At 42.3% G+C, this 13,599-nt stretch overlaps 2 protein-coding genes across 5 annotated transcripts in view; one reads left to right on the plus strand and one right to left on the minus strand.

Annotated features, from left to right (window-relative positions):
* The window catches only part of HSPBAP1 (HSPB1 associated protein 1), a 38,702-nt gene extending 26,079 nt beyond the window's left edge, over positions 1-12,623 (minus strand). The window contains exon 1 of one of the 4 annotated variants that reach the window (XM_057430121.1): positions 12,524-12,623. In XM_057430121.1, the coding sequence (XP_057286104.1) occupies positions 12,524-12,560 (37 nt within the window). In that variant the 5' untranslated portion in view covers positions 12,561-12,623. Of the gene's footprint in view, positions 1-604; positions 716-5,194; positions 5,510-12,523 lie in introns of those variants that run through there. The other 3 variants (XM_057430122.1, XM_057430119.1, XM_057430123.1) reach the window with 3 other exon arrangements.
* Positions 12,624-12,890: 267 nt separating this feature from the next.
* The window catches only part of SLC49A4 (solute carrier family 49 member 4), a 66,208-nt gene continuing 65,499 nt past the window's right edge, over positions 12,891-13,599 (plus strand). The window contains exon 1 of the mRNA XM_057430106.1: positions 12,891-13,263. Within this exon, the coding sequence (XP_057286089.1) occupies positions 12,906-13,263 (358 nt within the window). The 5' untranslated portion in view covers positions 12,891-12,905. The remainder of the gene's footprint in view (positions 13,264-13,599) is intronic.

Below are 13,599 nucleotides of genomic sequence, written 5' to 3' on the forward strand. Positions count from 1 at the left end.
GGTATTTTCTTTTCATCTACAGAATTTTAGAAAATGGCTATCGTGCCAATCCAAAACCTAAACTAACCCAAGATTTCCATTTACTTTTTTTTTGTTCACATGCCCCACTGAAACTGTCAAGCTGAATAAACTCAGCACTTTCAGGACAACTTTTCTTTAGGGATATTTTGAGAAGGAAAACATTTTAAAAGAAAAAAAAAACAAACTCAACACATAACAGCTCCACAGAGCTGAAGCAGTGCACTACAACTCTGGATCATAAAAATACCCACTCATTATTTTAAGCTCTACTGAAGTTAACTCATCCAGAAATTGTATCCCTGTAATACCTAAGATTTAACATACTGAACTGATACATCTGGTTCCCCATGACTCCTAGCAGCTCATTTACAATAAAAAAACCTTAATTCAATCACTTTATTTAGGAGTCCAATCATGGTCTGGTATGCACAATGGGTTAAATCAGTACAGGAGAAAAAAATCCTATTTCCTTCTGGGTGCTCTCCCTGCGTGCGAATGGTGGGACAGGTAATGGAGAGCCAGCCAGTCCCACAGAGGGCAGGCCCGCAGTGCCAGCTGGGGGAAACACAGAAGACTGACTCACTGGGAACAAGGGCAGCAATGAGGGTTCTTCAGGATTGTTCCAAACATAGAGTTTAAAATAAATACATGCATGCTGAAGTGCAAATGGTAGGAATAAGAGGAGCCCTGTGCATGCTCCATGCCGTATCTCTTTGGTGACTTTTGTGAGTCCCAAAGGGTTTATACTACAGCATAGCTGTACTTTCAGTTTTCTAAATTAAGCTGCTATCTTGACATGAATTTGGTGGGAGGTATCAGGGCTGAGGTCCCTTTTCCCATGGACTTCCAGGGAAACTGAATCCCTCTCTCCTTTCACTCATGAAACTCTATCCTGAAGCTTTAAAACTAAGCACCTCTGCTATTTTAGATTCACAGAACATAAAATTTTTAAGTGGCTTCCCTTCTTTAAGGCAGATGACAGGAGTGAGTTTCTTTTCCACATTTCCACGTTTCTTTTCATGTGCAGAGCAACACTTGACAGGATGGTGTTGCTGTGACACAGAGATGTCTACGACTCTTGGCCTTCAGTCTCACGCTCCAGCAACTTGCACAACCCGGACATAAGGAGGCCTCATGGGGACCATATGTCTTACCATATGGTCTTCTCTATCCCCAGAAGGAGGCTCTAGGGGTTTCCGAGCAATAGGTCAGTACACCTAAAGGGAGTAAGTCCAGGTAAGGCAGAAAGACCATCTGCAGACACAACAGCATGTGCTAGTGAAGATACCAGGAGCTGGCTGTAGGCATGGTAAGAGTTTAAAGCTGAGCATAATTTTTCAGTGACACTGTTCAAAGACTAAGGCAAAACTCAGTCCAGATCTGAACACTCCTATGGGGTTTATAAAACTTCTTCTGTCTTTAAGCAGTGCAATTATAGTATCATACAGAGGCAGCTTTCATGATGACGGAGCTGGCTGGCCTTTACATTCCTCTCAGATTTTTCAACTCATAAAAATGAAATTTCTATTGTTTAGGCCAATTTTATCACCAAATGGCTGTCTTTTTGACTACTCAATCATTTTTGTTTTAAGGTCAGTACATTTAATTATTTTAGAATATAAAAATCCAAAGAAATGCAAGAAATTGGTGCTTTTTTTTTTGAGTATTTTGTAAAGCTGAGTTTCATTGCAAAAGCTTCAGGTTTATCCTGTAACTTCAGTCAACAGTTCAATCTGCTGAAAGCAGAACTTTTACTGAGAGAAACAAGAAGATTCACTGAAACCAAGCGTTGATTCCGTGTGGCTTTCTAATGTGATTTCCACATGCATATTGTGCTTTTAAAAGGTGTGGTTGTAACCCCAGTGAATATACTGTAGGAAGCACAGAGCTCAAGAGTTTGTATAAATTCATACAAGAGTTTGTTCAAATGCCAGACAAAACCCACAATTAGACAGAATCACTGAATGGCTGAGGCTGGAAGGGACCACAGGAGGTCATCTAGTCTAACCTCCCTGTTCAAGTAGGGTCACCTACAGCGCATTACTCAGGATTGTGTCCAGATGGCTCCTGAATACCTCCAGGGAAGGAGACTCCACAGACTCCCTGGGCAACCTATTCCAGTGCTCAGTCACTCTCACAGTAAAGAAGATCTTTCTCATATTCAGATGGAACTTCCTGTGCTTTTGTTTATGCCCGTTTCCTCTCATCCTATCCCCTGGCACCACCAAGAAGAGCCTGGCCCCCTCCTCTTGTCACCTACCTTTCAGATACTTACATACATTGATCAGATTCCCATAAGCCTTTTCTTCTCTTAGGCCAAACAGGCCCAGCTCCCTCAGCCTTTCCTCATAGGAGAGATGCTCCAGACCCTTAACCATTCTAGTAGCCCTTCCCTGGACCTGCTCCAGGAACTCCATGTCTCTATTGTACTGGGGAGCCTGAAACTGGACACCTCCTAATGCAGCCCATTGGCCTTCTTGGCCACGGAGGCACACTGCTAGCTCATGGACAACTTGCTGTCCACCAGACACCCAGGTCCCTCTATGCAGAGCTACCTTCCAGCAGATCTGCCCTCAGCCTGTACTGATGCAAGGGGTGACTCCTCCACAGGTGCAGAACCCTGCACTTGTCTGTTGAATTTCAACAGGTTCCTCTCTGCCCATCTCTCCAGCCTGTCTAGATCCTTGTGAATGACAGGGCAGCACTCTGGGGTACCAACTGCTCCTCCCAGTTTTGTAGCGTCAGCAAACGTGCTCAGGGTACATTCTATCTGAGTACATCTACTCTACTGAACATTTGCTGGAGGTTTTTGTCATGTCATCATGCTTTATTCAGTTGTAAACCTATTCCCCTGTAAAAATTAGAAACAATGAAAGAGGACAGTCTGTTTAAATAAGATGCTAATCATTCCTATCTTCAAACAGTATTAAAATCACTGTTAAATGAGTATACCTTTTCTGACATACATATAATCACATACAATACATATGATACAATCAGCAGTGAAGTCTGAAATGTTTCAGAAAAAGTAAAGCATTAGATAAATGAACATGAGTGCTTTTCTCCAAAGACAAAGGGGGGATTCTTGCTGACTTTGTGTGAAGATGTGTCTTGATTCAGCTTTATGTATTCCTTGGCGAGAACAGCAGTCAGCTAGACATAATTATTTTCCCATATTTGTCACGCATATCTAAATGCCTGTTAAAGAAAAGGCACACAATGAAAGGTAAATACCATATTCTGTTAACAAATAGGTATTATGATAATTTGGAGAACTCTGCTTACGACCAACAGACTTCTGATTGAACGATATGCTGTAGGAGCGGTGAAAAGTAATTAGAAGAGATATCTGAAGACATCTCTTGAAATACAGATTAGCAGAAAAATGTGTAATGTAAAATCATCGTAATATTTTCCTTAGTTATTATCATAGCTTCACAGAGACCTCATAAGCTAGGCTCTTGCTTCTCAGTATCTCCTAACCTGAAATGGATATAATTAATAGGCAAAACCTGAGGTGGTATAGCATGTATAAGGGCTAACAGTTTGGACACAGATGTTTATCAGTAAAAGGTATATTAAAAACAAACAAAAACAAAAGTGTTGCAAAGAAACAAAATGTCCATGGCACATCTTGGGCATTACATATCAAATTCCTACACGAGATCAGGTAGCAGGAGAGACTAGAAATGCGTATTCCCTTTGAAAGAAAAGCTCTGCAGGAGTCTTCATTTTCTCAGTTGTACTCTGACCCAAAAGAGAAAAGGAATACTTTAAATTAGTTCTTTCTATCAGGCTCAACAAATGATGTGCCTTCACAGTACAAAAGGAAGCAGGAATAATTTGCCACGTTTTGACTTTACACAAGGCAGTACAGAATCCAGCCAGGAACTGAAACACCAAACCAAATTTTAGCTTGAGTTTTGCAACCATGACAGCTTATATAATTGGCGAGAAAGGTAGGTGTTCTGTAGAAAGGTAACACATTGTGAAATGGAGATCTTCCAATTAAAACAACAAAGGTCTCCAGTCGTCTTTACGTGTGTTGTCAAATATGAAGACACATCCAGACTCAGCACTGAGGGCAAGTAAAAGAAAAGCAATGAATTGGCTAAGTACTTTTCAGTAGACTTTGTGCTTGTAAGAGAGAAAATAATTTAATGTTTCTGATTAACAATTTTTCTGAATAACTGAGTGGGATTTGGGAATAAAGAAGTTAGCACAGCAGGCAGTCTGACGAAAAGTGGACTTGATCAAAGTTGTTCAGAAGTTTAATGTACTGTCATTAAAAAGTTAAGTGTACTGTCATTCATTTAAAATAATTTAGCACTTTATAAGAGTTCATTATTGTGTGGTAGTTGGCTTCTGCCAAAACACCCTGCTGCTTAAATATGAGATTTAATTAAGAGGTATTAAAATTATTTTCTGAAAGAGGGAGTACAAGGAAATCCTGGCAGCGTATTTGGTATAAGAATCATGAAATTGTTTTTCTTGTAAATCTGTAATGCTTCATTATCCTTATTTCTTTACAAAAAAATCAAAAAAGTTAAAAGCAAAATTTGGAATTTTGAATACACTAATACAGAGCAGCCAGGTTATTAAAATAACCAACTAACCTCCAAAATTTTAACTAACCAACAAACAGGAGTAGGTAAAAAGAAGATAGTGGAAAGGATGGGGAAACTCCCCAGACCAAAGACAAATGACTTGGTTTGGAGGTCATTCTTAATGATTTTGCAGTACATTAACTCTCTGTATTAAATAACAATTTTAAATAATCGGCATGTGATTACAAATTTATGCATTATAATCAGCCTACTCTGAGCAAACGGAATGCACCTGAAATATACAGAGTAGTTTTCAGGATATACCACATGAACATCTACGTATCACCTCCTGACCAGTTATTGCTGTTACTATTAATTTTTTACTCCAGAAATGTCAATACTGCAGATGCAGCATAGCCAGGGGGCATCTAACCTAGATTTGCATAAATATTTTGGCTACTGACAGATAGTTAGCAGTTGCATAGATCAGTCTGCACTGGTAAGATTGGCACCTGAAGCTTACTTCCGTAGCCTCAAGTTAACACACTCTTCCTTGCCCTCTGCATCTGCTGCCATGGAAGAGGGGTTTCCAAAGAGAAGAAACAGACCAAAGAACCTGTATTTACACTCATTTTCCTGTCCTCTTGTGGCAGGGCTGAGCATCTCACAGTTTTTCTAGTAAGCCTTGAGTGACTCAAGACATGAAACAAGATAAGAGTGTGGGCTATGCCCTCAAACCTCAAACTGTCCTTCTGATAAAGGAAATAGCTGACAGACTTCTTAGGGGTGGAATAAGAGGCCGAGCCCAGAATACAGCACTGGGAGGGACTTCCCACTGCTGCTCTAAATGACAGTGTATCATCTCAAGCATACCCTTACGAAATACCTCCTGAAATCCCCTAGGGCTCTTCCTAGAAAGCTCTTCCTGAAACACTGGCCAGCTTCTGCCTGTTGTCTCTTCTCCTTCCGTCCCCTAGCGCACTTTTAGAAGACAGTTGTGTCCCTTTTCAGCTACTGAACAATACAGAATGATCTGAGCTCCTCCAGTCTCCCCTAGTAGAAATGTTTTTCTTTCTCTCCTTGTCCTCAGAGCTCATGCCAGCATCTTCTACCATCTGAAATAGCCCCTTCCCTCCCGCTCCCCCAAATACAAGAAAATTAGGATATGTACAACCAACAGAAGTCATACTAAATGTATTTCCAGTGAACTTTGTATCTTCTTCTTGTCAAAGTTGCCAAAAGCACAGTGAAACACAATGAAACTGCAGATAAATTCATGTTGGATAAATGGCATTTTATTTTCTTTTGAAGGAATACACTATGGCTTTTAACCAAAACCTTCCACCAGGATATAAGAGTTTCTCCAAAGGAGAGACTGCTCTTCCTTAAGCTAGGCTGCTACAATTCCACCTTTCTGTCTGTTTGTGGTAAATCATACCCACCTGCTGCTGAGGAAATTCAGTAGCAAACCCATTTCTTCCCAATACCCCACTGGCACTGATACATATTTCCCACAACATTTCTTAATAGGTGGGAAATTTAATACAAAACTTAATACTCATGTAGCGTTATGGTTGAAGGCAAAGCAACCAGCACATCAGGGAATTAACAGCTATATTTCTAAGAAAAAAATAATTTGTTCAAGTTGTAAGTGAAGTTTATTTCTATTTCTTTTTCTATTCTTTGTTAGTAGTAAATATGAATGCACAACTCTTAAATTGATGAATGCACCATATAAAATTCTGTCAGAAACTGTAGTCATTTATGACTTTACTGTTGCACTATCCTGCAAACCTGACCGACAAGAACTTCAAAATGACAGCAACAAAAGAATAGTAATGTTCTAAAATGCACCCTTTTCTGATAACCTATTGTAGTAAATAGTCAACAGGATTCTAAAAGTATTTTTTTCCCATAAGCCGCTGTAACAAATAGTCATTAATACAACTGCCTCTTGAATTTGATTGACAAAGGGGTTATGATGGAAGTGTTCATCACTTTGTTCAGTATTATAATACACAAGATACAAATTATGATTGATGCCGAGTCAGAGGTATAATTGTCAAAATGAAATTATACATTAAAAGAATAAAATAAGTACTTTTGATTTACATAAATTATTGCACTGAAAGAAAACAGAGAGACCCACCGTATGAACCTCCAGAACAGCTTCTGAAGTGCACAAAACCCAATGTGCACAATCAGGGTATTAGATTATGGGACTGGCACTATTATATGAATATTGAACAAAAAAAGCATAGCTACTATTCCATCTGTTTACATAATTTCATTTCTTTCAACATGGGTAAAACAAGTGAGTTTACCCTTTGTTGTTGCAATTTCTCTTTATAAAGGTTCTCATGCAGCAACACGAAATCTGCCTGTGAAAAACTGTTAACAGTGTGTGTTTTGAATCTTGGGTTTCATATAAAGAACGTAAAATCTTGCTTTGACATAATGTAGAGCTAAAGATACTTTTGACTTAATACAGCTCACCAAAATGTGAGCTACCAAGCTCTTCAAATTTAATTTGCAACCTTAAAATTTCATAATGTTAATTCTGACTTTTAATATAAAACATAAACTAATTTTTTACTGGAAAAGCACAACTTGTTACATAGAAGCTTCTTTCACAGCTTTATGATACAACAATCTGCTGCTAGTGATGTCAACATATCTTTACCATCTTCTCCAGAGATTTTGCTTCTCTTTTCAAATAACAACTGCCTGCAGAGTATCTACAAACACCAAGAGCTAAATATCAGAAAAGATCTAGGCCCAAGATTTAGGGCCAACACTCCACTCAGACGTGCATGAACTCTTGCTCTAACCAGCTGCACCTGCTCTTCTGGAGACTGAAGGTGACCTTTAACTTTAGAAGAAACCATGGTTGGGCTGCTACTTTGAATTTTGGAAGCTTATTGCGATATGCAAAATTTACTAGAACTCAGTATTTGTCAACCTATTAGTATATCTGGAAAAGTCCTCTCAGTAGATGAGTTTCAATATTTTCAGATTCCTTTTGAACATTAATGTCACTCTGTCAACCATTTACTAATTCAGTATTAGTATCAGAAGCAGTAATGTCTTCTATATCCTGTCTTCAAAAGCACCCGGCACTTAGAAATCTAAAATGAGCTTCTGATTTTTTTTATTGCAAAACAATAAAATTACAAAAGACTAAAGTTGCACTTTTATACCAAGACATCCAAACTGCCTTACCTCGTTGAAAAACTCTAATGGAAATAAAATCTTGTGCTACCGTATCTACTTCTGAGAATCTTGTCTCTGTGATCACAAAGCATAGGATAATTTAATCTTAAAATCATATATGCCCACATTCAGAAAAGCACAGACACAGAAATAATCAATTTAGCCTCTTCTTTCTATACAGAATTACATAGTAGAGAATTACAGACAAACATTTTGTAAGCATTACGTCTTCAGTAGGCATCTGATCCCAAACATCTATCCAGACAGACTCATTTGGAAAGCACACAGCATACCTGTAGTATGACAGCCAAGTGGGACTAGCCAGACCAACAGAAACAAACTCCTTGATGCTTATACCATTAATTATATCAGAGCAATAATTAAGTTACTCCTTGCTGTTTTGATGTAAGACAACAGAAGAGCAATGACACAGTCTGATAAGAAATGAAAATCACATTCACCAGAGACCCAATAGACAGACCATTACCAGAGCAATATGACCAGCTGTTCTTGCTGGCATCGGAGAAAATGAGACCTACACTGAGGCAGCCTTCGCCCTAGGAGACAGCTGGAGATTTTCACCCTATGTTCCCAACTCAAGCCTAATATCCTCACGTGACTCAATTCATTTTCACCATCTTCAGGCTTTCAGGAATGCAGGGAAACCAATCTCTGGGATGCAAAATACTCCACTGATGTTGTTTGCAGTTACTTGAACATGTTGGCTTTAAATAAAATGAAAGAACACAGGGACCGTGGTCTGCTGAGCTTGGAGCTCCAACGTAGTATCCCTAAAAAACACTGAGCCTGAAGGCTGTCCAAGTGAGGTAGGGAAGTAGCCATCAAAATGAGTCTGGAGAAAAGATACCACGCAACTTCCACCTCCTACTCACAGAAAAGACAATCTTAATCTGCTCATCATGAAGCAAGCGATGAATAGCAGAACAAGCAGAAGTGGATTACAAAATGCTTTAAATGTACTCAAAGCCCAAGACAGGTGTAACTTTTGCATATGCCTTTTGAGAGCTACAGTAAAGAACGTACAGCATAGTCTACAGGGAATCTGTTGAGATGTCTTTCATTGCCCAACCACAAAGGTAAACTCCATAAGAAAAACGAGCTACCCCAGATCTCCCTAAAGGACCTTGCAACAGGCTCTGACTTACCACAAACCTTTAATCATCTCCACTACAAGGGTCACTTTGCAACATTACACAGCCTGCAATCAAAAGCTATAAATGAATGCCCATTGGATAACATTGATACTTGAATTTAAGAATGAAATTGTTTAACTTTCATAAGCTGAAGATGTGTCTGTATTTTTGTTTCTTGTTGATACTAGAAAAAAGAAAGAAGCACTGTAAAACCTGCTGAAGTTCAAGGAAATTGCTGTCCGATGTTAGAACTGGAAGTCTGCCTACCGCTCAGTAGAAAAAGGCAAGAAAAGATGCTGAAAGATACTGAATGCAGAGATTGGAAGATGCCCACATAAAGCCCAAAACACAGCAGATCCTGAGCAACCTGTTCCTAAATAACTAAGAAGAAATGAATGTCAAAACTTGATGAGGGAAGAATGGGACTTGCTCACACCTCAAAGGCTTACCTTCAAAGATGTTGTTTTAGACAGGGTGTAGAGAACCACTGCAGCTCCCTGCTACACTAGTGCTTTTTATGGCAGCTCTGAAACTACATTGTCACAACTCCAGCTGAAGTCTGGAGTTGAGGGAAATCCCTGGAAAACAGGCCACTCTTTGGATGCTAGAAGGAATATTAAGAATTAGAGCTAAATGTCACTTTTGGATCTTTGAATGAATTTTAGGTCCTGCCCATTTTGCGCCAAAATGCTTCTAGCCTTCATAGGGTATGCTATTGCTACTTGCCAGATCGCAAGATCTGAGTTGACACAAGTAAGTACAAGATTTTACACATTATGTCAGTTAGGAGTTGTTGGAAGAGGTGTAAGAAACAAGGAGATGCCGAAGTTCACTGAATCTCTCTGAAGAAAGTCACACGGAGAGCAAACTTGTTCTAAAACCTAATGACTGGAGAGCAAATGGCACTTCTTACTACACTAGAACTGGGGGTTGCACCATGGGGGGGTACTCTCCTGAACTGCTCAACTCCACCATCACGATAGGTATGTTTAAGCTGCATTAGACTCTCCAGATGCCTCAAGGTTATAACAAACCTGTCAAAGCTTTCAGTTTATCTTAATAAGCCAGGCTTAAATCAGCACAGTCTAGGTGCCAACTCGTAAGTGGATCAGCCAGGCCTGCCTCAGGGATGGGATGAGCATTTGGCAGCAATAACAGCTTCAGCTATGTAATTTTTATCCATCCTCACTAGACTGTCAGAGCTCCAGGCCAACAACTCCTCCTAAGCTGAATTCTAGAAAGTTTTAGGCCAGACACAGGCAGATAAGCACAAATACAGGGATGCAATCACCTTGAAAACTTTGAGGTTTGAAATGGAGTCAACTACTAACAGATACACTATCATGGTTGGGCAATTAGTAACTGGATGGGCTTCTGCATCACCATTTAGGATCAGGTCCTGCTATAGAAATGAAAGTTCTGGGCCAGGAGACAAAACAACCTTTCCACTTGCCTGAATACATATGCATTTTTTTCTGAGAATATTCAAATACCTTTAGCTACATTATAATGAGGTTAAAGCAAAAAAAGATTTCCCCACCCCAAATATTACAAATGTCAATAATGAGAACAGTAAAAATGTCACCACACAAAGAGAAATTAGCATATTTAGAGAAGTATTATACCCATGAGTGAAATAATGTCATCAGCTACCTGCAAGATAAAGCTAATTTGGTTTCCAACAATTTATCAACAATGCACTGCTCCTTTACATCAACAAATTTAAATGGTACCATATCCTGCAAACAAGAATAATTCACGCAGAATATTACACTGTGTTAATTAAATAGCTGGAATAGAAAAGGTCAGGCCATGACTGAAAAGCACACATATGGGTTGTGAAGCTATGAAAAGATGGAGTAATTTCAAATCAAGCAATTAAAATAAGTTATTTAAATCATTATCAAGTCAACAATAAACACATCTAGATTTTCTGAGCCCATTTTGACAGCTACTTTCTTTTGACACTGCTCCTCATAATTTTTTCTTGCTGACCCATGTAAGAGTCAAAATGTCTTTAAACCCATCATAAGATGAGGTGCTTGAATATGTTATCAAAGTTATCCTCCTTATATTCAAGTTTTCGTTTTACTCTGCAGGCCAGAGGCAAGTTTTGCAGTTGAAGGACACTGCAAAGCCCTACCTGAGTTACTTCCTGCCACAAGACCAACCAAGAAACCCCTTCCTGCTGTGCCCCCTCCCCCCCCCTTACTACAGTTAGTTGAAAAATGTTCAAAGAGAAGTATTTTTTCACTTTGTTTACTTCTGCAAATGACAGTACTTTGTCTTTGGCACAATGCCACCAAATCACTTACAGTAGTAACATAGCCATTTTAAATTGAAAGGACATTTTGGCATGGGCTAAACTGTGCTGAGATGGTAATGCATGAAAAAGGCCTAGTAAACAGGGAATTAATTTTACTTGGAGCTCCAAAGTACTACTGAAATATGCCTCGGTCATGGCCAAATTCGAATTTTATCCTTTATTTTTATTGTACTTTTATCCCTACAGTTGTACACAGCAAGCTTGAATTTTAATTTGTAATTAATCTGTTATTTAACTATGCATGAATTTTGTTTTTCCTGGGGAATTTCTGAACTTTTCTAGACAAAATCTCATTTTCTTTTTGATTATAGTTCTGCTGATTTCAGTTGGTACAAACTTCCGTTTTGCATCTCTAGTGCAACTTCCAATTTGAACCTCAGTCTAGCAAACAGCTGTGTGGGCTAAACAAAACGCCATGTCCGTATGTTTTGGGAAGAATTTTATGGGAGTGCATGGGTTTGGCTGCAAAGCTGTTGGGGAGACACCACATGTGAAATTCAGTTGTTTGCTGCCTAGCACAGCAACAACTGCAACATTGCCACTGGATCTAAACCCAGCCTGTATGGACCCTGCTGTGCAGCTCTCCCCAGTTCGGCACAGAGGCATTTATCAAGCCGACTTCCAGACTCTGTGACAGAATGCCTAAGCCAGCCAAACTGAAATACCTATTCTTCTCAGGGAAGATGAGCACTGTGCAGCAAACGAGCCATTAATTTTATGACAAGCGCAGATGGTAGATATACAGATAAATACTTGCACAACGTAATGGAATGAATATATACTTCAATCTATTTAAATGATAATAGTTTCTAATGAGCTTAGTGTAACCCACATGATGGTATATTCATCCGAATTATTTTAAAATGTATTTCAATGCAGGCTGTAACTGAATCCTACTATTTTTTCCTTTTAGGAGCATGGCTGATTTGTATCCACCCAACACAATTTACTTCTCCCTTTAAAGGGCCGGATACCCTCAGAAGCCTTCGGTGCCTCCTTTCAGTAAGGTACCCACACCTCCTGAAGGCCAGCCCAGCTCTGCTCTCTGCGACCGCCACGGTGACGGGCTCACGCCTCAGAGGAACGTTTCGGAGGAGGAGCTGAGGCAGACGCAGGAAGCCCCACTCAGGCTCCTCCATTCCCGCCCGCGGCCTGCAGACGCAGCGCGTTGCCGAGCCCGGGCCGCCCTATGCCGCGCCCGGAACCGGGCGGAGCGGTGTCCTTCGCGGCTAGGTGTGTGCGAAGGGGCGGGGGGCACCTACCCGGCGCGGCAGAACGGCGACTCTCTGCCTCCGCCATGCTCCTCCGGCTCTTCCTCCGGGGCGGCTCGAGCGGGCTCCCGTCAGCACCACCCCCCCTTAACGCTCCCCGGCCCGGGAGCTGGCCCGGCCCGTTGAGCCCTGCTGCGCGGGGCGGGGCCGCGGTGGCAGCGTGACTGCCGGGGCTGACAGCGGGCCCAAGACGGGGCACGGCTCTCCTCCCCGGCGCCGCTTCCCTCCTCCCCTCGCCGGCGGAGGAAGGAGGTGGCCGCCGGCCCTCCCCGACCGCGCATGCGGCTGTGCCGAGCCGGGGCAGCGCCGCTGCGCTTGGGGGCTGAAGTGTGGGTGTCCCTTCCCTGGCGGGCCCCCGTCAGCGCCCCCGCAGATGGGCTTAGGCTGGAGCAGCGCGGAGGAGCGGCAGCCCCTCCTGCCACCGCCGCCACAGCAGCAGCAGCCACGGCGGCGGCCGCAGCCGCGGGGTCCGGCAGGGGTACCGGCGGCGGTGCCGGTGCGGCGGGTGGCGCCGCTGGCAGGCCGCGTCTACGGGCGGCGGTGGCTGGTGCTGCTGCTGTTCTCGCTGCTGGGCTTCGCGCAGGGCCTGGTGTGGAACAGCTGGGGCCCCATCCAGAACTCGGCCCGCCTGGCCTTCGGCTTTAGCGGCTGGGACATCGCCCTGCTCGTCTTCTGGGGGCCCATCGGGTTCGCGCCCTGCTTCTTCTTCATGTGGCTCATGGACAAGAAGGGTGAGCGGGGCCGGGGGCTTCTGGGCCGGGGCACGGGACTCCCCGCTCCCGCAGCTTTCCCCGGGCCAGGTGGGACGCGGTGGCTGTGCTCGTGGTCATGCCCATGGCCATGGTCCTGCCCTTGTCCTGGCGACGCCTCGGTGAGGGGCTTCGTCGAGGTCCTGATGCCGAGGGAGGGGGCGCCGCCGGCCCGGGGGCACCAGTTGCTCTCGGGGCTATTGGCCTTGGTCTTAAAAGGCGATGACTAATACTTTAAAGGCATCTTGAGTACTATTTTCAGTACGCAGCTCAAACAAAGGCACATCAAAGGCCTTTCACTCGAAGGTGCTTAAGCTG

Source organism: Pezoporus wallicus, unplaced genomic scaffold (genome assembly GCF_028554395.1).
Source record: "Pezoporus wallicus isolate ANWC-B61680 ecotype Strahan unplaced genomic scaffold, APGP_CSIRO_Pwel_v1 contig_5261, whole genome shotgun sequence".
NCBI classification, from domain to species: domain Eukaryota; kingdom Metazoa; phylum Chordata; class Aves; order Psittaciformes; family Psittacidae; genus Pezoporus; species Pezoporus wallicus.